Source organism: Hyaena hyaena, unplaced genomic scaffold (assembly GCF_003009895.1).
Source record: "Hyaena hyaena isolate Hyena2069 unplaced genomic scaffold, ASM300989v1 scaffold_157, whole genome shotgun sequence".
Taxonomy (NCBI): Eukaryota; Metazoa; Chordata; class Mammalia; order Carnivora; family Hyaenidae; genus Hyaena; species Hyaena hyaena.
The window spans coordinates 1646123-1670962 of record NW_024080789.1 but is presented as its reverse complement, the minus strand read 5'-3'; the positions used below and the strand labels follow the sequence as shown (position 1 = coordinate 1670962).

General features: G+C 41.6%; 1 protein-coding gene across 3 annotated transcripts; it reads left to right on the top strand.

The window, feature by feature from the left end:
• SLC26A2 (solute carrier family 26 member 2) lies at positions 1–19944 on the top strand. Of its 3 annotated transcripts, none has more exons than XM_039239480.1 (4): positions 1–112; positions 12869–13046; positions 13947–14829; positions 16318–19944. In XM_039239480.1, the coding sequence occupies exons 3-4, from the start codon at positions 14125–14127 to the stop codon at positions 17836–17838; spliced, it is 2226 nt and encodes a 741-aa protein (XP_039095411.1). In that variant the 5' UTR covers positions 1–112; positions 12869–13046; positions 13947–14124; the 3' UTR covers positions 17839–19944. The 3 variants fall into 3 exon arrangements, with proteins under 3 accessions (XP_039095411.1, XP_039095408.1, XP_039095412.1); XM_039239477.1 differs by having other exon boundaries at positions 13732–14829; XM_039239481.1 differs by having other exon boundaries at positions 13684–14829.
• Positions 19945–24840: the final 4896 nt, after the last annotated feature.

Sequence of the window (24840 nt, the reverse complement as noted above, 5' to 3'; positions counted from 1 at the left end):
GGCCGGCCCGGGACCGGGCTACCTCTGCCGGCGTGGCTGTGCCCTCTCTCCTCCGCCACGGCGCAGGACGTGCCGCGGGGCCTCGTTGCACCGGGAGGCCCGGGACCTAGAGGTGAGAAGAGGGGAGGGGACGCGAGAAGGGGGAGCGGTGCCGGTCTCTACGCGGTCAGCGGGCCTCCCTGAGGGTCGTTCCTGCCTGTGCCGAAGGCGTGGTGGCAGGAAGCCGGGACCAACGGCCGACGTGGGCGTCGTGGCCAGGCCTTTGAAGGTGGGCGTGCGTCAGGGTTGCACCCTCGATCCGCTGACCTGGAGCGGGGTCAGAGCCCCCTTCCTGTCCCCCCTCTCTCGCCGCGACGATTCCGACCCCACTCCTCGGCCTCAGGGCTACGCGCTCTGCGCCCCACATCAGGCGGATGCCCCGCACCTCCTGGGTAACGGTGCTGCTCTTGTGCCGGAGCCCTTGTCCAGGTGTCTCAAACTCGGTAAACTGGGAGAAAGACCCAGGAGACAGAAACCGCTGTCGCCACTCAGCCTCCCACCCTTGGACAGATGGGGAAACAGGCTTGGACACGCGAGAAGACCTCATTATCTTGGTTTTTAAAACCACACACCTGGTTAAGTACAAATCAGGGACTGGCCTTCGAGACTCAGACTAAGTTGCCGTCTTTCACTGGGTAGATGGGGACACAGAAAGAGCACAGAGAGGACCAGGTCCTGTCCTGAAACTATATAGCAAGTCATTTGCAGAGCTGGGATTTGTACCCAGCTCTCTCAAACTCATAGAATGGAAGGCTGAGTCCTTCTTTTGCACGGATTGGGGACCACGTGAGTTAGGAGTATTCAGGACCCAAACCTTTAGACACCCATATAGTACCTTTTTTCCCCTTCCTTATCTCTAGGGCTCTTTAATCTGGAACCGATATGATATCCAATATTGGGGTAAGGAGAAGTTCCTGTTTTTGAAAATCAAGAGAGAAAAGGAAAGCCAAACTTATTGGAAGAAAGGAGCCCATTTTTTCCCGTCACGAATCTCAAAGGACAGGCTAGTAGCTCTGGTTTACTGAACAAATGCTATGTGCCAGGCACTGTGCTGAGTACTTGTATTAGCTTTACAACAGCCCTGACAATTAGGTCGTGTTATCCCCATTTTACAGGTGTGAAAATGATGCTGAGTAAAATGAAGTTTTTCACCAGTGCCATACAGTTGTTGAATAGTGTGGCTGGGATCTGAATAGAGATCTGTTCAACTCCAGGACATACAGGGTGATTCTCCTAGCATGGCACTCACCTCACTGGCTCTGAGTTCCCCAGGGATCCCGTCTTGGATCTCATCCCCGGATTTGCCTGAGAAACTGCACTTGAATATCACTGCTATAATATGCTGCCTCCCTGGGGAAGATCTAGAGATAACATATTCAGCGCTGCGGAGAGGTCTAGATTAGATTTAGGAGGGGTGAGAAATTTGAGCGTTGACTTCACTTTCAGGGAGCATAAACCCCAAGGCAGATGCTTGCCAGACTGTAATTTCATTATATAAACTTAGTGATGGTGTGTGGAGGTGGAGAGAGAGGGGTCACTCCTTTTTCTTTACTGCATAGCTGTTAAACTGTCCTTTATCCATTCACTCAACAAATATTTGTTAAGCATTTATTAGGTGCCGGTATGGTTTAAGACACTGGAGATACAGCTGTGAGCAAAACAGAAAATTACTGCACTCATGAGAAACACTATTAACCAAAAATTAAATAAATCGAGTATGAGTTGGTGAGAAGGGCCATGGAGAAAAAGAAAGCAAAGTAAGGGGGATGGGAGTGCAGGGCAGGGATGAGGGAGGGAGGCATGGTGGTGGCAGTGGTGCTGCTTTATGTGTTGTGGCTGGGAAGGAACTGATTAGGGTCGTATTTGAGCAGAAGCCTAAAAGAAGCCAGAGGGAAAGCCATGACCATAGCCCTGAGCACCATTCCAGTTAGAGGGCCAGCACAAGTAGATGGAGGTAACAACCTGCTTGGCCTGTTTGAGTCTTGGCGGGGATATGAATTACTATTCTAGCCAAAGTGTAGTTATGGAGGTACATTTTACATTGTTTGCTCCTGATAGAAGAAAGAAAATGAAAGCGTTACCAATGCATGTGTGTAATATGAGAGGCAAAATTTAATTTCGTTCTTAATCCTTTACAAAACCTGCTTCAGTAATGTGTAAACAGCTTCAAGAGGTTCGTCACCTTCATTTATTAAAATGAATAAGACTCAGTACTGTGAGTTGAGCACTTGGCCACAAAATAGGGATTTGAACTAGCTCCGAAAAGTTCTTAGCAAGGAACCAAATTTGGGGGCCACATCGTATTTTAGAAAGAGAGGGGACCTTGGAAATTGGAAAATGAGGGTTGAGATTTTGGTCCTGCTAGTTGAGCCAGTGACTAAAACTTCACTTTTTCTCACATTGGAGGAGAGGATTCATAATCTGTTCTCAGATCTGTTGAGGAGGCAAGTGGGAAATGTATATGAAGTCTTTTTGAGAGCAGTGAATCACTCTTCAAGGAACTATTTAATTATTTGATCGTGGTTTTACATGAAATTATTTTCTTCTTCGGTGTTTTAGTTTTTCATCTGCCATTAGGCTTTATACCAGAAGCAATATGTCATAGTGCTTATCTACTGATAGAAACCTTATGGTGGCTCTTCTTTTTTGCATAGCAGCCATAAATGAACACTGTTAATCATTTGCGATAACCGGAAAATAGGAAGCCGTTTTTGTCTTTATTACATTTACTTGAAATGTCACCTATTTGTTCATATCAATAAATATAGGTATATCACTGTACATACCAATGGGAAGCCTTGTGTTCGGTGTTATAGAGGAGTCTGCCTTTAAATGTGTCCTCTAGTTTGAGAGAGATGTAAACTTAAGTGCTAAATAGTTACATGGACTATATCAGGGCAGCATAGCCAAAGAAGTTTCAGCCCCCTGTCCTCTGGTATTTGAGGTGGGCCTTAAAGGATTAGGAAAAGGGCCGAGATAGAGAGAGAAGGGAAAGGCATCCCACACTGAATGAAAAACATGAACAGAGACCCAGAGGAACAAGGGACGCTTAATATTTTCTTGGATTGATGACTACAACACTAGTGCATGGAAGGAAGCAAAAGAAAGGCAGGTTCAGCTCCTTCTTAGAGAGAAGTGTCTACTAAACATTTTAGACTCTATACGGGAGGAGGTGGGGTGCCATTGCAGATTTTTGAAGAGTGCATCCAAATGGTTGTTAATGAACGCTTCTTTTGAAGAAGGGGCAACATAGCATGGTGGTTAAAAAAAAATAACCAAACAGTGGTTCAGTTGAATGTTTAAGGCTGAAGTATGTCTGCAGTTTTCAAGTAGTTGAGGGGAAAAAAAACTCCAAGCCAACCAACTGGTATGTATGGAGAGTGCAAAAATGCCAATGTAGCCAAACAGTAACAATTGGTGAGTTGTTAAATTTTTTAATGGGTTAACTGTGAATACATCAGTGTTGCATATATCATTCTTTCACCGTTTCTGAAGATTTGAGAGATTTCAAAAGAAGCAGTCAAGAGACAGAGTGGGTGTGAATCACACAGGCTTTGCTTCCGGTCACAGCTCCACTACTTACAAGCAGTGTGAGTACTGGAAAATTCTTTCCAACGGCGCAGTCCACACCTATTACAGCCTAGTGTAACTGAGATTTTTCCATGTAAGTGAAGAGAGTGGTTTAGTAGATGACGTGTTCACCTTAATAGGAGGTTAATGTTAAGACTTCTGAGTTTTCCACAAACTTTAGAGCTAGGTCATTTTATAGAGTTGCTATTATTTTCCCCCTCTCTGTTTTCTTTTGGATTGTTTAGTATTATTTTCTGTGATTCCATTTTTATCTCCTTTGTTGGTTTATTAGCCATAATTCTGTGATTGATGGAATTGCATTGGGATTTATAGTATGCATCCTTAACTTACCAACCTCTACCTTCAGTGTTATACCATTTTGTGTGTAAGAACCTTATAATACTCTGCTTTCTCTCCTCCTAGTTTTGTGTTCAAATATGTATTAAAAATGTAAAGTTGGCCATTTTAACCATTTTCAATGTGCAATTCAGTGCATTAAGTACAATTCACTGTGTTGTGCCACTGTCACTACTCTTTGTTTTTAAAATTTAAGGGGCACCTGGGTGGCTTAGTCAGTTGAGTGTCCGATTCTTGATTTCAGCTCAGGTCATGATCTCCCAGTTTGTGGGTTCAAGCCCCCTGTCGGGCTCTGCGTTGATGGTGTGGAGCCTGCTTGGGATTCACTACCCACCCACCCCCCGCCTTCACACTTTCTCTCACTCTCAAAATAAGCAAACTTTAAAAACACACACAAAACGGGGCACCTGGGTGGCTTAGTCGGTTAAGCGTCCGACTTTCGCTTAGGTCATGATCTCATGGTTCGTGGGTTCGAGCCCCGCTTCGGGCTCTGTGCTGACTGCCAGCTCAGAGCCTGGAGCCTGTTTCAGTCTGTGACTCCCTCTCTCTCTGACCCTCCCCTGCTCACGCTGTCTCTCTCTCTCACCTAGAAATAAATAAAACATTAAAAAAAATTAAAAAAAAAAAAAAAAAAAACACACACACAAAACTCCGGGCACCTGTGTAGCTCAGTAGGTTAAGTGGCAGACTTGCACTCAGTTCGTGATCTCATGGTTCGTGAGTTCAAGCCCCGCATTGGGCTCAGCACTGATAATGCGAAGCCTGCTTGAGATTCTCTCTCCCTCTCTCTGCCCCTCCCCAACTTGTGCCATCTTTTTCAAAATAAATGAATAAACTTAAAAAAAACAACAACAACTTAAAACAGAAACTGTAATCATTAAGCAATAACTCCTTCCCTGCAGTCCCTGCTAATTTCTAATCTATTTTCTGTTTCCCTAAATTTGCCTGTTATAGATACTTTATAGAAGTGAAATTATACAGTATTTGTCCTTTTGTGTCTGGCTTCTTTCACTTAGCGTAGTGTTTTCAGAGTTCATCTATGATGTATGTGAAGAGTATCAGAACTTCATTTCTTTAATGGCTATATAACATTCCATCGTAAGGCTTATAGCACACTTTGTTTATCCTTCTGTCTGTTGGTGCATGCTTAGGTTGTTTCCACTTTTGGCTGTTGTGAGTAAATGCTGTTATGAACAGTAGCGTACAAGTATTTGAGTCCCTGTTTTTAATTTTTGGGGTGTATATACCTAGGAATGGAATTGCTGGGTCACATAAGGATTCTCTTTAACTAAAGAAGCTACAAAACTGTTTTCTACAAGGGATGCACCATTTCATGTTCCTACCAGCCATGTAACAATTACCTTTCAGAGACTCAAAAAGCATATTTTAAAAGTAAAGTTAGTTCTTTCTGAAATCCTTTTGTTAAAATAACTTTTTAAAAAAATAAACCAGGGCGCCTGGGTGGCTCAGTCGATTAAGCGGCCGACTTCAGCTCCGGTCATGATCTCGTGGTTTGTGTGTTCGAACCCCACATCACACTCTGTGCTGACAGCTCAGAGCCTGGAGCCTACTTCGGATTCTGTGTCTCCCTCTCTCTCTGTCCCTCCCCCGCTCATACTGTGTCTCTCTGTCTCTCAAAAATAAATATAAAATTTTTTTTAAAAATACATAAATAAATAAAATAAAATAAAAACCAATTGGAGCACCTGGGTGGCTTAGTCGGTTAAGCGTTTGACTTTGGCTCAGGTCATGATCTCACAGTTTGTGGATTCAAGCCCCACGTTGGGCCCTGTGCCGACAGCTCAGAGCCTGGAGCCTGCTTTGGATTCTCTGTCTCCCTCTCTCTGCCCCTCCCCTTCTTGTGCACATGCTCTCTTTCTCTCTCTCTCTCTCTCAAAAATAAACAAACATTAAAATAATAATAATAAAATAAAACAAAAACCAGTCCATCCATTAACAAAATACTTAATTAGTGCCTTCTATGTGCCAGGTTTTATGCTAAGTATTCTGAGAATACACAAAAAGTGTAAAACATCTCCTTGAACAATTCTTAATCTAGTTGGGAAGATAAAGGGTATATTCAACAAATGTTTATTGAGCATCTAAACAGTGGGCCTTCAGAGAACAATGAGATACCATTTATGTGCTAATGACCAAAATGCTCTTACTCTCCTCATTTATTTTCCCAGTTTTGGCTTCTCTCTCTTTCTTGATACCTTCTTTTCCAGGAGTCACTGGACTTCCTCATGTGGACATCTACTAGAAATTTCAAACCTATGAAACCTAAAGTCAAACTTTTTGTTGTCTCCTGTCTTTTCGTTTCCTCCTCCACGTTCCTATACATCATTCTATCTTGTGTGTGTGGTACCTCACAATCCGTCTTAGATTTTTCCATCCCCTTTGGTGTCTCTTGTCTTGTTCTACCACTGAAATGTCACGCCTCTCCCATGCCCTCCCTGCCTTGGAGTCTATGCCTTTGTCAGCCATAGCTTACAGGATGTAGTCTAGGCTTCTTGGGGTCAAATAAGAAACTAGTCTTTCACTCTAGTCTTAATATCCTGCAGCTTCCCCCTGGGAATCAGCATTCTAGGTGACTTTTTCCTGGGTCTTGGATTATACTGTGACCTTTTACTTGCCTGAGTTTCCTTTCCTTTCTTATTTGTAACTTGTTCACATTGAACTACAGCTTATCCTCAACTCTCAGAATACACCAAACCTCTGTTAACGGCACGTAGAGTGTTATAGCTTATCGGTTTATAATGGTCTCAACCCTTTGATTGTGGGTAGAAACTGGGTGTCTTATTGATTTTAGCAAGAACTTACTGATCTATGACAGGTCTCGCAGGTTTGGGAAAGGACACCAAGATGGCGGATCAGACTCCATCTTGTGACCGCCTCAGGACTTTCCCACTCCCAGTTTCCCACCACTTGTTTCTTAGAAGACGAGTGACCTCAGCAGAAATGAGCCCCAATCCAGGAAAAGCAGACTGAACAAGGAAACCTGCCCTCAGGGGTCTCGACCCCGAACTACAGTCCTATATATACCCATCTCCCCAGTCTTGGGCTGCGACTTCCCACCGACTTCCCACAGCTTGCTTCTACCCCTAAGCCGTGGATCCTCGCCCAAGAGCTCTTTAGAATAAAGGTGTGCTCAGCCCATTCCCTTGACTCCTTTGTCTCGTTTTCGAGCCTCTTTGGTTCACCATCTTCTGTTATCTCAACCTTACAATCTGTTATGTGCTAAGTATTGTTCTCGGTACTGTGGATATATATGTATGGGAAAGACTGTAAATAATGGTATTTTTAATGTGTAAATACATTATATAATTTCAGAAGTCCCTGTGAAAGTGCTATGAAGAAATAAAGGCAGGTAAGGGTTTAGAGAAGGATGGGGTGGAGTATTATTTTATTTGGAATGGCCAAGGAAGGTCTCTCTAAGGAGATGATACACCAGCTGAGCCCTGAAGTATGAGAAAAAGGCTGCAAAGATCTGGGAGTGATTATTACAGGCAAAGAGGACTTGAGCAAGTGCAAAGACCCTGGAAAGGGAATCAACTTGGCATGTTCCTGAACAGCAAGATGGCCAGTAGGAAATAAGGGTAGTTAGGGAGGCAGGGTTCAGATATTGTAGGCCATTCTAGTGGCCCAGATAAGATGTGATGGTGGAGGGGAGTGAAAAGTGATTAGGTTCCAGGTACTTTGGGCAGTTGGGAGAAGATGAATATCATATCCGAGGTAGGGCAGCCAGGACTTACTGATGGATTATATATAGGATTGGTAGGTTAGGGAAGAGAAAGGTTGGCCTTTTGGTTTGGGATGTAGGTTCTGATGCAGTGTGTCTAGTACAGTGGTTAGCTTATAGTAGATACTTTAGAGGGGGCACCTGGGTGGCTCAGTCGGTTAAGCATCCGACTTCGGCTCAGGTCATGATCTCATGGTTCTTGGGTTCAAGCCCTGCTTTGGGCTCTGTGCTGACAGCTCAGAGCCTGGAGCCTGCTTTGGATGCTTCGGATTCTGTGTCTCCCTCCCTCTCTGCCCCTTCCCCACTTGTGCTCTGTCTCTCTCTCTCTCATAAATAAATAGACATTAAGAAAAACTTTAAGATGGTTGTAAATATTTATGATAAAATGAAGATGAGTTCCCAAGTCTCTAGGAGCTCACATAGAAAAGTTAACCAGTCCAGCGCCGGAAGTCTTGTTGGCACTAATAAACACATACGGAATAAGCAAGGGTTGCAAGTCCACAGAACAAAGATGGGTTCTGAATTTGCACCCGATGGGGAGTGGTCCTTCCTTTTCCTCTAGGAGTCCAGCCCTCTCACGGTGTTAACCTCTCGGGCTGGGGCAAGGGCCTGGAACAATTGCCTGGCCTCCAGCCATCCTGGCTGGGATGAATGGGATGGAGATGGATAAGAAGCCCTTACTCCTCCTTGGCGGCCCTGGGCTATCTTCCTGGACTTGTCTGGCAGCTGTGAGTTGGAGGATTGTGTGAATGGAGACTCTGCCTTAGCTGTACCTGTTTATGGTTTAGTTCGGTTCTTCTAAAACAACCTTAAACTATTTCTTTATTCATAAAAGGCAAAAAAAAAAAAAAGTAAAATATATTGCTTAGTATGAAAAGAATTAAAGAGCATAACAGACCAGAAGATGTAATAAGATAATATATCATTGGTTAACAAATGAGTGATACTTGAAAACCTTCTCAGAAACCTTCAGGGAATCTGTACTCTGTGCTGCCTGCATCTGGTGCTTTAAACATTCTAATTTCTCATATCTTTCTAACAACTTCAGAACTATCTCTGTTATTTTATTTTTATTTTTTTAGAGAGAGAGCATGAGCAGGGGAGAGGGGCAGAGGGAGAGGATCTTAGGTAGGATCGGTGCTCCGCACAGAACCTGACGTGGGGCTCCATCCCATGACCCTGGGATCATGATCTGAGATGAAGTCAAGGGTCAGACGCTCAACTGCCTGAGCCACCCAGGAGCCCTGGAACTATCTCTGTGTGAGTCTTCTTCTCCCTCATTCTTTCAACTCTGACCCAGACATTAGAACCCAGGTGAGATATGAGACAGGCTCTTCCCTTGAAGCCTTTCTGAATGATTCTGGCTCTTGGAGAGTGCTCCCCTGCACAGATGCCGTGGTCACAGAGGTTGGCAGCTTCGGTTGTACGTAGCAGCGAGTTGTGGCACACACATACAGGTAGAACAAAGCATGACTACAGAACCGTTCTGTTTCAGAGGTGGACTTTACCCTTTTCCTCTGAAAATGGTTGCCCTCTGATGGGGCGCCTTGGCGGCTCAGTCGGTTGAGCATCTGACTTCGGCTCAGGTCCTCATCTCATGGTTTGTGAGTTTGAGCCCCATGTCAGGCTCTATGCTAACAGCTCAGAGCCTGGAGCCTGCTTCGGATTCTGTGTCTCCCTCTCTCTCTGACCCTCCCCTGCTCAAGCTGCCTCTCTCTCTCTCTCTCTCTCTCAGAAATAAATAGAACATTAAAAATAATAATAATAAAAATTAAAAAGAAAGAAGATTGCCCTCCAAAAAGGCACTTCAGTTTCACATATTACATAACTCTTAATACATGCACTGTTAGTTAAAAGCACATGCTGCAATTACAAACAGTAGACAGTTTTTTGCATATATCCAAATCTTCAAAAAGAAATTGGCTGACTGCTCTCAGGCTTATACAGAAAGGATGTAACCTCTCTTCGAGTCCAGTGCTCTGGCCTCTCGGTAATTCACGTGGGAATTGTGTCAGTGCTGCCGGTTGTCATCTGGATCGCAGCGCTCTCTGGGTGTCACAGCTGCGTTTGTGCAGCTAAAGAATAAGGTGCAGAAATGTCTTTCATTTTTTTGTTGCACAAACTGTTGTACTTTAACGTACGCACAGGTCAATGTATTTTTCAAATGTTTCGATGTTTTTTTTCCTCTGTGATTCCTGCAAAGTGATGTGGAAGGTTTGAGTGTTTTCCTCTTGAACCTTTCCTTTTCTCACTCCCGATTATCAGTGTTAACAAAGGGAGAAACTGGCCTAGGAGACACAGTAGAATCGTGTTTTATTGAATTTCATGGAATGTATAGTTTAGATACAATCTGCTTAAAATGGAAATCTGGCCGTATGCTCTATTCCAAGGATAAACACTGTTATTTTTTTAATGTTCATGAAGCAATTGATGAATACTATAATTGAAATCAGTAACTGGCTTGGGTAAGTGAGAGGATTTTTGTGCAAAAAGGGGTACTTGAGAAATATGTTCCAAAGGAGATATTGCCACTTGAAAATAAATTTGCTTTGCATCCTACTTTTTCTGTATTTGCCAAGCAAATCTTTTAGCTCCTATTTTTGGAAAGCACATACCTGGCCATGTTGGGGGATACAAAGATGAGTTAGACTGGAGCTTGCTCTCACAGAGCTTATTTTGTATGGAGGTCACACCTACCAATTTGTAAGATAATTTTTAATGTAATTCTATGTTGCTTTGGGTTTCCTTTTTGGTTGTGAAAAGAAAAAAATACAGTGTTGAGAATTTTAGGAGGTGCGTAGAATGGATGAAGGAGATGGCTTTTGGATTCAGACTGATGGCTGTGTCAGTTCTATTCCTAGGACTGTTTGTGAATGAATACCTGAGTTTTTGAGAGTTAGAGGTGAAAAGGGGCCATGACCAAGAGTATAGTAAAAGGAGAGTTGGCTACACGTCTGTAGGTATCAGTGCTAGGTCATTTGGGGTAGCAGGTAGGTGAAATTGGGATGTGCAGAGTAGCTGGATGCTAAAGTGTTTGAAATTATCTGAGGTTAGAGAAGGCTAGCTAGATAGGTGATAAGGAATAGTGCCATGCTCAAAAAAAAAAGCTATGCTTAGAGTCCTGAAATCTGGATTTTATTATCTGGCTCAGTTACTTACAAGCTAAATAAATTACTACATTGGACAGGTCCTTTTACTTTTATAGTCTATCTCTATTTAAAGTGGGTTTCATATAGATAGCATATAGTTGGGTCTTGCTTTTTAGTTTAATCTGACACTCGCTACTTTTTAATTGGCATGTTTAGACTATTCACATTTGATGTAATTTTTTAATGTTTGTTTTAAACTCTACCATCTTGCCAGCTGTTTTCAATGTGTTCCATCTACTTTTAGTCTCTTTTCCCCCTCTTTTTTTTGCTTTCTTTTGGATTGAGACATTTTTATGACCTCATTTTATCTCCACAATTAACTTATTGTTTATGCCTTTAAAATTTTTTAATGGTTACTCTTGAGTTTACAATATACATCTTTAATCAGAGCCTTCCTTTAAATAATAATGAATCACTGAATCACTTCCCATCTAGTTGAAGACCTTACAATTCCCAATTACTCCACCCATTTTTTGTGCTGTTTTTATACATTTTATTCTGCATTTGCTATAAACAAAATACATTCCTATTGTTGCTTAGATGTTTATCTTTTAGAGCAATTTTAAGATATCCTAGATTAGAAAATAGATTTTATTTTATTTTTTATTTGTTCCATTTCTGGACTTTATTTCTTTGTTGTGTTTTGTGTAGACCTACCTTCTGCCTGGTATAAGAAATTCCTTAGAGGGGCGCCTGGGTGGCTTAGTCGGTTAAGCGTCCGACTTTCGCTTAGGTCATGATCTCTCGGTTCGTGGGTTTGAGCCCCGCGTCGGGCTCTGTGCTGACTGCCAGCTCGGAGCCTGGAGCCTGTTTCAGTCTGTGACTCCCTCTCTCTCTGACCCTCCCCTGTTCACGCTGTCTTCCTCTCTCCTAGAAATAAATAAAACATTAAAAAAAAAAAAAAAGAAATTCCTTAGAAAACTAAGAAAATCCAGTACATAGTAGTACTGATCTGCTGGGTATCCTCTTAGTGTTTGAGAACGTTTTTGTTTGTCCTTCATCTTCTAAAAGATATTTTCTCTAGGTGTAGAATTCTGGGTTTACAGCTATTTCTCTATGATAAAGGTATTACTCAGTCATCTTCTCTGATGTTTCTAATAAGTCCACTATAATTTTTGTCTTTGTTCCTCTGTTTGTCATTTGCGTTTTTAATTTGGCCATTTTTAGGATAGTATCTTTGTCTTCAGGCTGTTATCTTTGTCCTCAGCAGCTTGAATATGATGAAGATGTGCATAGGCGTGGGGTTTTGATTTGTTTTTGTTTCTGTCTTTGTCATTTTTGGTATTCTCTAAAATTCTTGGACCTATACTTTGGTGTCTGTCTTTAATTTTGGAAAATTCTTGGCCATTATGTCTTCAAATATTTCTTCTGCCCATTCTTTGTCCTCTTCTTTTGGATTCCAAGGATACATAAGTTAGATTGTTTAATATCCCCCATAGCTCTTGGATGTTCTCTTACGTTGTTGTTACTGATTTTTTTTAAATTCTGTTTTTCTTTCTTATTTTTTTAAAATTTTTAATGTTTTATTTATTTCTGAGAGAGAGAGAGAGAGAGACAGCATAAGCAGAGGAGAGTCAGAGAGAAAGGGAGACACAGAATCTGAGACAGGCTCCAGGCTCTGAGCAGGCTGTCAGCACAGAGCCTGACGCGGGGCTCGAACCCACGAACCATGAGATCATGACCTGAGCCGAAGTTGGACGTTCAACTGCTGAGCCACCCAGGCGCCCCTCTCTTTCTTATTAAAATTGGGTAATTTCTATTGACCTATCCTCAATTTCATGGATTCTTTCTCTGGCTCTGTCAACTCTGTTGATAATCCTGTCAGAGGCATCCTTCATGTCTGTTACTGTGTTTTTCAGTTTTGTTTTTTCAGTTCAATTCTTTCTTATAGTTTCCATTATTCTTGTACTTTCTAGTATTAATTTTTATCTTTTTCCTTCCCAGATAGCAGCCATGTAGGGAAAGATTCGGATTTTTTCATTTTTTCTTATGCCTCTTTTGCATATTTTAGGTTTGGAAAAGCCTTTTGACCCAGGAATCACCAAAAGCTGTTCCAAAATAAAAGGACATAAGACATGTACCCAAACTAGGTTGACCTGAGTAGGAAGTAAGAAGAGACTTATAGACCAGTCGCATTGAGGAATGAAGACCCGCTGTGTGTATTCACCAATCTGATTGACTTGCTCAGGGTAAGTTGTGATCTAAATCTGTTCTTTTCTTCTTTATCTACTTAATAAGACCATCCAGTAACTATTAGTTTACTCCTGTTCATTGGGAAGACCAGCTAGAGCCCCTTCGTCCAAACAAAATTAATGTGAGTATATTTTTCTGTCTGTTCCCAAACAGGAAACTTTCTGAATCTTCTGTCTAATAATATATTTTGTCTCTGTTTGGCCACAGTCATAAAGTGTGTATCCATTTCTTTGATTCATTCAAACATTTTGTGAGCCTAGTCTCTCAGAATTACTATACATTTGTTGGGGATTACAATGATGAGCAAGATATCCTTTCCTCCAAGAGCTGGAGAGACTCTTACTTAACTAACACAAAAGTATGGTTAGTACTGTAATGAAAGTGAATAATACTGTGGGACACAGAAGGTATAGTGATTCACTTGGGCTAGGGGATTGGGCAGTGCTTTGTAGAAAGGGTAGCTTTGTTAAACTGGGTATAAAAATGATAGGACTCTTGATGGGCAGAGAGGTTGATGGCCATTCTAAGCTAAGAGAACAGCTAACACAAAGACACTGATTTGTGAAGTTGCTGGTAAACAGTTTGTGGTGTATTCAAAAAAAGAAAAAAAAAGGACCATCTTCTTTGTTTCAGGGACTTGAAGGTAGCAGCTAAGCATTGAGACTAGATCCTGTTTTGCAGTGTACCTGGGAGTGAGAAACCTGGAAAGAAGACAGAGAAGGCTGCCCCGATACCGTTTCTGGAAAAAAATACTGCAGGGGGAGCCAGGCAGAGATGGAGAAGAATCTTTGATGGTTTATCCTTTGGGGAAGTCCTGTACCCAATTAATTATTTGCTTTGAATTGGCTATTTATGATCTTTTTTTTGTTTGTTTGTTTTCATTTCCCCTGATCAAGACAAATGAGGCTCAACTAAAGAAAGTGAATATAAGATACCTACCCTCCAAACTGAACTCCTCTTCCCTCTCATGGATGGACAGTGGGACTGTTAAAATACGTGCGCACTGAGAATTACTCACTCAGTTAATCCCGGTGTGTTCTTTGGGGTAGGAGGCTGAAGCATCTCTCTCCAGAAATGTCTTTGGAAAGTAAAGAGCAACTCGATCTGTCACTCACCGACTCCTTTGAAGGAAATGACCGGCATGGTCCTCTGGTGAAGGTCCCTCTGGAGCTTGAAAATGAATCAAGTACTGACTTCAGGCAATCTGAAGCCACTGATCCATGCACACCTTACCGTAGGATCCATATGGAGCCTCAAGAGAAATCACACACTAACTTCAAGCAGTTTGTCATGAAAAAATTGCGAAGGAGTTGCCAGTGCAATCCAACCAAAGCCAAAAATATGATTTTTGGTTTCCTTCCTGTTTTGCGATGGCTCCCAAAATATGACCTGAAGAAAAACATTTTAGGGGATGTGATGTCTGGCTTGATTGTGGGCATCTTATTAGTACCCCAGTCCATCGCGTATTCCCTCTTGGCTGGCCAAGAGCCTATCTATGGTCTGTACACGTCTTTTTTTGCCAGCATCATCTATTTCCTATTGGGTACCTCCCGTCACATCTCTGTGGGCATTTTTGGAATATTGTGCCTTATGATTGGTGAGGTAGTTGACCGAGAACTACACAAAGCCGGCTACGACACTGCCCATACTGCTCCTTCTTTAGGAATGGTTTCAAATGGCAGCACGTTATTAAACCAGACATCAGACTGGGTATGTGACAGAAGTTGCTATGCAATTACAGTTGGCAGCACTGTGACCTTTATGGCTGGAGTTTATCAGGTAAGAAACCAAGGAACAAGTGGTTGTTTCTACCAAAAGAAATCACTGTACATGACATCTCAGCTCTGTAAGGGATCTCTGAGATCATCATAATTAAAGTGGTCCTTTACCAAATGCTCAGGATACATGAGGGATAGAGCTGAGGTTCAAACCATGGTTTGACTGCACGTGGAAGATAAGGCTGCTTCTCTCTCCTCAGCCTTAGGCTGCCTCTTAACCGATGAATTTCAGTCAGCCAGATTTTCATTACTTGCTTGCAAAATGGAGACCGGAAAGGGGCCTCAGATCACCTAGTACAACTCTTTAATTTTTATACGTTGAGAAACACCGGGTTTGCTTGAGACTATGTGTGGTTCGTTATTGGCAGAGTCAACCTTAAGCAGGATGAGGATAACAGGATGAGGGCTGGCAGAGGGAGGAGTGCGGGAAGTTTCAGACTACAGGTGCCCCCTCCCCCCCGACCCTGCTTTAGAATTGTTGCTCTAGTAAGTGACTCTCGCTAAAGACAGCACTTCTCTTGGACTGCTGCGGAACAAGTAGAGAACCACTGTTTCATATGATTAGCTTGAAGAAAGGATGACTACAAATTAATTCTCCTTGGGTCTCCCATAGCTTCCACGAACCTGCCATTGTCATCATACCGCTGTCTTTTAGCCTCCGGAGTCCATGCCAGCATCAGACCTCTTCTCCATTATAGGCATTTGGTTCCAGTATGGGAAGGGGATGAGTAGCTCGCTTTGTTTGGTGCCTGGTGAAGAGGAAGAGAAGGGGGTGAGGTGCAGAGTGATGCTCCTCACGGGCCATTTTTGCTTTTCTGTTATTCCATCTCCCCAAGAATGAGGAAGGGCTCAGGGAAATTCAGAGGAATTATTGGGAAGAGGAAAAAAAGAAAGAAAGAAAACAGTGGTATCTTTGAGGATGCAGAATTAATATGGGAAGCAGTTTGGCATAAGCACGTACACACTGAATGAGAGTAGTATTTCAGCGTGAGGTTAGATTAAAGACTGTTCTACAATTTAAATGCAATTCTGTTGTGTGGTGAATCAAAATTTTTTGTATCAATTAAAACTTCACTTTTATGGTAATGATGTATAATTTAATGAAAATACATTGACCTTGTATTTAGAAGAATTTTTCCAATTTGAGGTTTTGTAATTTTTTTGTGGACTCTTGGGAATTTTTTTCCTTGAGGTCTGAATTTCATTCACATTTCAGAAACACTGGACGAGAAGGTAGGAATCCTGAGTTCTGTCTTATCCGGGCTGCTGGAGCAGTGGGACCTTGGACCAGTTGCTTAGCCCTCTGAGTGTCAGTAAAATGAACCCTCTCTTTGTAAAGTGGGAGGGTTGATGGATGGTTGTGTTTTCTTCTACCTCTGACATTTTGTGATGCTCTGAGGTGTGCCTCCACGCAAGGCAATGCCAGGGTATTAGAGACTTAGGAGCTCTTTTCCATTTATATTTAACACTTGTATATCCTTCCTTCCAGGTAGCGATGGGCTTCTTTCAAGTGGGCTTTGTTTCTGTCTACCTCTCAGATGCCTTGCTAAGTGGATTTGTCACTGGTGCCTCCTTCACTATTCTCACATCTCAGGCCAAGTACCTCCTTGGGCTCAGCCTTCCTCGGAGTAATGGTGTGGGCTCACTCATCACTACTTGGATTCATATCTTCAGAAACATCCACAGGACCAATATCTGTGATCTTATCACCAGCCTTTTGTGCCTTTTGGTCCTTTTGCCAACCAAAGAACTCAATGAGCACTTCAAGTCCAAGCTTAAGGCACCAATTCCTACCGAACTCATTGTCGTTGTGGCAGCCACCCTAGCCTCTCATTTTGGAAAACTCCATGAGAATTACAATACCAGTATTGCTGGACATATTCCCACGGGGTTTATGCCACCCAAAGCACCCGACTGGAACTTAATTCCCAGCTTGGCCGTAGATGCAATAGCCATTTCTATCATTGGTTTTGCTATCACTGTATCGCTTTCTGAGATGTTTGCCAAGAAACATGGCTACACCGTCAGAGCTAATCAGGAAATGTATGCCATTGGCTTCTGCAATATCATCCCGTCCTTCTTCCACTGCTTTACGACTAGCGCAGCTCTCGCGAAGACGTTGGTTAAAGAGTCGACAGGCTGCCAAACTCAGCTTTCTGGCGTGGTGACCGCTTTGGTGCTTTTGTTGGTCCTCCTGGTAATAGCTCCTTTATTCTATTCTCTTCAGAAAAGTGTCCTTGGCGTGATCACCATTGTAAATCTCCGGGGAGCCCTACGTAAATTTAAGGATCTACCCAAAATGTGGAAGGTTAGCAGAATGGATACAGTTATCTGGTTTGTCACTATGCTGTCCTCTGCACTAATAAGTACTGAACTAGGCCTGCTTATTGGGGTTTGTTTTTCTATGTTTTGTGTCATTCTCCGCACGCAAAAGCCAAAGATTTCGCTGCTTGGTTGGGTGGAAGAGTCTGAAGTCTTTGAGTCCATGTCCACTTACAAGAATCTTCAGACAAAGCCAGGCATCAAGATCTTCCAGTTTGTAGCCCCTCTCTACTACATAAACAAAGAATGTTTTAAGTCTGCTTTATACAAAAAAACTCTCAACCCAATCTCAGTAAAGGCAGCTCAGAAGAAGGCTGCAAAGACAAAGATCACGAAGGAAACAGTGACTCTCAGTGGGCTCCGGGATGAAGTCTCCTTGCAACTTTCCCATGATCCCTTGGAGCTCCATACCATAGTGATCGACTGCAGTGCAATACAGTTTTTAGATACAGCAGGGATCCATACACTGAAAGAAGTTCGTAGAGATTATGAAGCTATTGGCATCCAGGTCCTGCTGGCTCAGTGCAATCCCTCTGTGAGGGATTCCCTGGCGTGCGGAGAGTATTGCAAGAAGGAAGAAGAGAACCTTCTCTTTTATAGTGTGTATGAAGCGGTGGCTTTTGCAGAAGAATCTCAGAATCAGAAAGGAGTATGTCTTCTGAATGGTCTGAGTCTTTCCAGTGACTGAGAAAGTAGACGGAAAGGAGAATGACATTTAGCCAATATAGGTTAAAGTTTGAAGTGTGTAACATTTTCCAGTTCCCCAGAGGAAAATGTTGCAAGCTTGAAATTATAACCTGTCGATTAGGTCTTATTCCTTTGAAGCTGGTGGCCTTTGTAGATATCTACACAAATGCAGCAGAGCTTATAGTCGGGCAGAATCAAAAAGAGGAAAATATCATGGTTTCAGGCTTTCTTGCAGATATGAGGTATTCTTGGAATCAAATTTCTATTGATTGAACTGTAAAGTAGCCCCAGAACGTAATTACCTTCGTGTTTTAGAAGATACGCATTTGGACTCTTCCTTCTCCAGGAGGTAAAGCTGACGTTGACGTGAGAAGTGCTGGAGCCTGCAGGTCAGGAGACTTTTGGAGCACAAGATTTGTTCTTGTGTTTCGCCATTACCAGTCTTGCTCCATAGACGGCTGTAAGATCTCTGGCTTTTAATACGAGAGCACCATTCCTTTCCATGAGGCAAGGAACCACAGGCACTGTCTAATTAGAAACTGGATGGCTGGGCAGGCTTGTGAAATCCTGCCAGCTAGCCTCGGATTACTTAGAGCGTCTTTGTAATACATTTGATGTTTTTTATTCATGCCTTTTTGGTTAGGGTAAGTAGATAAGCAAATACCTCTTATTCATAATCAGCCAAAATAATAGGAATCTGCCCTGTCTTTTCTGTGACCTCAGTCTATCCTTGTTGCTGAGCATTTCTCTTCCATTAAGCTCTGTTGTAGCTTTCACTCATTCATGGTTTCCCATGGAATCTGTCTTACACTGTTGTGGATTACCAGTGACGAGCTTGCCAGGTAGAAGGCAGATGCAGACTCCACAATTCTGGACAACATTTTCAGTGACCTTGAGGCAAACTGTTGGATGGATTGCAAAAAGGAATGATTGACAGTTTCCCTTAAGAATTTGTTTACTTAGCAGTGAATTTTTTTTCCCCTCCCTTGGCATTTTAGCGAGGGTCCACTGGGGATTGACAGCCTTTCTCAAGTAGAAGGTACTTTTCATCTTTACTCTGGAAGAATATTTTATTGTAACCCATGGAAAAGAGTGCATGGAAGTGATAGAGTGCTTCTAAAAGAACATCAATAATTAATTGGTAGATGTTTTAGTGAAAACAAAGCTAATGCTTACTGTCAGGCACCCTATTGATAATACAATAAATATGGGTGACAGGGACAGCTTCTAACCCTTTGGGCCACCTAAAGCTATTGTGCAAGAGGATTTAGAAACATCACATTCATACGTCCCCAATTCCGTGGATATATTATTTATGACAGCTGGCCACAGGTTGTGGCTACAGGAATATTTCCTTTCGAAAAGCAAGAATGTCTGATATTGAAAGCTTATCGGTCTGTATGTGGACCTTAATGGGCAAGAAAAAATACAGGTTTTCCAAAGTTAGGACTAGGAGACTAATTTAAGTGACATTAAAACATTTAGCCACACTATTTAAAGCAAGCAAAATAATAATTGCAAAAATGGAAACCATTTTTTAATCTACACTACATTCTAAACAATTTAAATGTGAGGCCCAAACCCTATGGGTAGGACATCTCTCGGAGTAGGACACTTTTAAATGTATTTCGCTTTCTTGTTGGCTCCATAAACTTTAAGTGTTGCTTTTCTATTGGTAGAGCTCTGTCCATCTGTTTATATGGAAAATGCCTTTCTATTATTAGAACAAAGCAGTTTCTCAGGAGAAAAGTTGGATTTCTGTCTTTGCGGTGATGGACTCCATGAGTAAATATAATAGTACTAAGTTTTGACATCCTTTTAGATCTTAAGTCTAGAAGTTCAGAAATGTTAACTGCTGTTTGTATTTGTGGGGTATTTTGGTTTGCTTTTAGCCGATATCTGCCCTTTCTATCCAGTTTTAGGGGTAGTGAAGTAAAATCCCAGTGTCTTGGTTGGTTATTTGCTTTTAATCTCTGTTCTCCCTCCTCCACGGCAGGTTTGAGTCCCGGCCATTATAGATGTCTAATGCCATGTGGGAGAGTAAATAAGTACATGTTCAAGACTACCTTCTCTGTAATTTAGAAAACACTAGCACAGCAAAAAAAAAGTGTCCACAGAGTTTGGAGAATGCCTTAGGAGTAACAGGATCTGACTTTTACCTGACATTTCTGTCCATATGTGTATATAAACAATTAATGGAGCTTTATGCAATTAACAAATTCTAGACTTGTGTTCTGGTTTGTTCTTCTCCTACCCAAACAAACAAAAAAAGAGATTCTGCTTTTGGTAGCTACTTACAAAAACACTTAAGATTTCACTAGAATTTGTACCGCAGTTCTCTGCTTTGGTTGAGGACCATCTATACTTACACCATGTTGAAGGCTAGTGTTTAAAATTTAAAGTCAGGGGCGCCTGGGTGGCTTAGTCGGTTAAGCGTCCGACTTTCGCTCAGGTCATGATCTCGCGGTTCGTGGGTTCGAGCCCCGCGTCGGGCTCTGTGCTGACTGCCAGCTCAGAGCCTGGAGCCTATTTCAGAGTCTGTGTCTCCCTCTCTCTCTGACCCTACCCTGCTCACGCTCTCTCTCTCTCTCTCTCTCTCCTAGAAATAAATAAAAATATAAAATAAATAAATAAATAAATAAATAAAATTTAAAGTCAAACCTGAAACCAAAATCAAATTCACCAACAAAACTATTGTTTTCTTCTTTCTTGCTCAAGGGCTTAGACCTTGAGTTCAATAACTGACACTTTACATACTTTATTGATACAAAAATATCTTGCATACCTTAATCTTTAGAGTCTAAACTAAGTCTTTTTCTCATTGCTTATTGACAAACGTATACAATTCTAAATATCTTAAAATGGTCACTTAGTTGAAACGTAAAGTGTACATTCTTGCTGGTAAAAACGGGAAGGGTGGGGTATGCCAAAAACAGAGAGAGTAAGGATAATATCAAGGGGAATGAAGGAAATACACCGTCGGAATAAAAGCTGTCTCTGACCAAACAGGGGACAAAGAAGAGGGACTTGGTTGAGTAGAGTCCAATCCCTGGTTGGTCCCACGCAATAGCAAGGAGGTCAGAATTAGGAGCCGCACCTTAGTTTTGACAGGAAGGTCAGAACTGAATTCTGTTGCTAGATAGGGAGGGTGGACTCACCAAAGCTGAAAGAGCTGAGCGTGCGGTACCCCAGGCCTGGGCCAACGGCCCAGTGGACCTGCTCTGGAGCACTAGACCGAGTGCCTGTAGCTTCCGATGGTGGTAGAGGTAACAAATGACTAGTTGACAATTTATTTTATTTTATTTTTTTTTAAATAGAACCAAAGGACATCAAATCTTGATAGTCCAGCTTAGCTTTTAAACAGTAGTGGTCATTGAAGCCAGAATCGGTTGGCAAATGTACAGTATGATAAATAGTAATCTTTAAACACATATCAAGATATTAGATAAGTTCATTAGACTAGTCTAATGCTAATGAATATGTTTTAACAGGAACAGTAATTCTCTGCAGGGGATTTTCTTAGTGGCTGGTCACTGAAGAATACATTGTCTGGCTTTTAACCCTAAGCTTAATATGAAACTGAGAAAAAGACAGTGACTTTTTTGGGACCTTAAATTGAGTCTAGAACTTACAGTGATAAATTTGAGCCTTGTGCTCTTCGTTACTGTTCTTAAGGATTGTTTTCCTTTGTGTATTGCCACAGGTGAGCTATAGGGTTTTCTTTTTTTCATCAATGTAGATAATATCTCCATACTTACTGAGGATCCGTGCAGGAGTCTGGGGTCCTGTACCAAGTACTGGAACTATGGTACTAAATCTGGTAGGTGGCCTATATGATAACTCTCCTCGGATAACACCCGGGACACGTAGAGGTGCTTTATGGAGGGACTAAGCTGCGCCTGGACTGAGGTCTGAGCAGGAGACAGGTAACTGAAGCAAACAAGGAGACACGAACACTCCTGGTCTATTCAGGGAATGATTTCCAATGACATGGGAAGAATGCCGTGAATAGGATTTAGACTTTGTTTTTCTGTTCTTTGATGTTTTTCTTTTTTTTTTTTTTTCCATCTGTTTTCTTTCTCTATTTTAGTGATGCCTTAATTTGAAGCTGGGTTTAAAAGACTGCAAAGAGGAGGAAATCAGATCTAGAAAGCTTTTTAGGCTTTGAACTAATTTGGCTTCTTTTTTCTTTTGTACTAAGAGTTTATTAGATAATCACGATTGGAATCATCAGGTGCTAACAACAAGAATGAAAATTATAATGGAATAGGTCCAAATACTAAACCTACTGGTTTGTTATCATAGCCTATTATTAAAGTAAAACACTATTGAAATATTGTAAGTTAAAGGTACATTTTAGTTTAAAAAAAATAACTTTAGGGATGGAGAATATAGATTTGGGAGTAAAAGATTTATTTTTATAAGGTAATTTTTATCCTGACAGGGACTATTTTTTAAAAGTGTTTTGCACCTTGAATTTTTAAGTGAACAATATTAAATACAGTTGGGAAAGTTAAATGAGCAGTATAATAAATAGTGAATTTTTTTCATGTGTGTTTTATTTTTCTCTTAATGACATAAAATAAAGAGATACTGAATTATGAAAACTAGAATAATGAAGGACACTAAATGCCTTCATTGGAGATACCGTGTTTGCAAGTCTACACTGGAACCTTGTACCTTCTTTGAACTTGAATTATGGCTCTGAAAAAGGCCAAATAATTATAATCTAATGTAATATACACAAAATAGCAATGACAAAATTTCTGACTGAGGGTTTTTTAGGTGGCAAACAGACAAGCAGATTTAGCCAGAAAGGAATTTTAAATGCAGCTTTAATGACTTTATGTTAGGGGGCATGTGGGTGGCTTAGTCAGTTGAGTCCAACTTTTGACTTCAGCTCAGGTCATGATCTCATAGTTCGTGGGATTGAGCCCCTCATTGGGCTCTGCACCAACAGCACAGAGCCTGCTTGGGATTCTCTCCCTCTCGCTCTCTGTGCCTCCCTCCACTCACAGTCTTTCTTTGTCTCTCTCAAATAAATAAACTTAAAAAAATCTTTTTATTAACTTATTTTAGGGAAGTTGGGCAAGGAAGGTTTTAGGCAAGGAAGCTCTTGCCTTTTTCATTCAAATCAGTTAGGGAAATAGTATTTGAGTTCTGATGCTGCCATGATTTATCTAGAATTAGTAGGAACAAATCAATCTATATACAATGCTACCTTTTTTTGTCTCCTTTGCAATTTTACATACAAGTCAAGACAAAATCAGGGTGACAGGTGAATGAACATAAATTCTCAGTTTCGTCTACTCTTTAAAAAAGTATACTGTGCTTTTTTCCCCCTCAGTTATTCAAGGTTAATGACTTTTAGAAACATGTTTTATACCACATATGTCTTTTTTAATTAAAGCAAGTGCCTTGATACCATTCCATATAAATCATGGTTAACCCTCTATGGGATGAGAATGAGTTGATGGATTGCAGTCTATTGCAGGAGTGGGGAGTGTGGAGGAGTAGTTGCTTAATAGCAGATGTTTTTCTTCTGGAAGGATATGTTCATGTTGTTTATTATGTAACATCCTAGATGTGTTGAGATCTAGAGGTGTCATTTCATTTCTGCTAATAAATTGTTACGCTAATAAAACATGACTCTGTGTCTAAATTATTTAAGTGCTTCACGAAGAAATACATTTAGGTCACCAGGGAGCTTTAAAATACCATCTCTTTACATTTGGAGAGGGATCCGGTCATTAATTTTTCCCAACTATAACAAGAGGATCAGTCCTTCTAGAAAGCCATAGTGCATAAAGAAACCCAGTTCTTTCATCTTTGCTTTGTGATCCTGAGTGAGTACATTAACCCTTTGGGGATTCGGTTTCTTCGTCAGTGAAGTGGGAAAGAGCAGTAGAGTGCTTGAGGAGCCTTCCAGTTCTCATATGTTATGACGACTACTCTGTACCATGTTGGAATCAGAAAACCCCACACTGGCTCTTACTTCACTACTCCTAACTCTGAATTTTGGTAAGTGAATTTTGAGCCACAATTTCGCTATCAGTAAGTTGGGGCTAACACCTTATACACAGAATGAAGGAGCTGGACTGAATGGTCTTCTAAGGGCCCTTCCAGTCTTCCCGTCCTATGTACTCAGCCTGTCTCACGCAGCACCTGGCTTGCAGAGCCTTGTGAGCGTCACACACACTCACTCTGTAGAGTCTCCCGAGGAGCCTCGGAGGACTCTGCTTCCGCATCTGCCCTTTCCATGCTTGTGTCCTTGGTCTCTTTTCTCCTCATTTAGCATCATTGCTCAAGGTTTTAGTTTTCAGATCTGATTGAGACTGATGAAAGTACAACTTTTGGAGAAATGCCACATGAGCAGGTAAAAATATCCCCATAATTAAAAAGGTTAGTTCGTGGACCCCACGTCATGAACATTTTACATTATAAACTACATCCACGTCTATGGCTTCCGTTGCTTTATTCGCTGCCTGCTCGTGGCAGCCACACATGATTTCCACCAACTGGCGTATCTGTCTATATATAAATCTCCAGAGCTGTTACCGGACAACTCTGCCTGGATGCCCAGAGGCACCTCACATGCAAAACATCCTCAAACACCACTTCTCTTCCCCTGTTAACCTAGCCTGATCACGGCATGACCCAGCAACTCAAGCCAGAAACTTGGGAAATCCTAGAGTATTCCTCTTCAACTCAATCACCAAATCCATCTACCTGTTCAGAGTCTCAAATTCAACATCCCTTTCTTGCCCTGAACGTTCATTTTTCTTCAGGACTATGCCACAGCCTAACTAGCTAATCTGTTCCTCTACCACTCAGCCTCCACACTAGTTATCAATTATTTTCTTAAAAAAGAAAAAAAAAAAGACCTTTGCGATTTCTAAGTGGTTCTCTAGTGTTTTCAGAATAAGTTCAGAATTAATGCTGTAGCCAACAAGGCCTTAAAAACTTTGCCCCTGGGGCCCCTGGGTGGTTCAGTCCGTTAAGT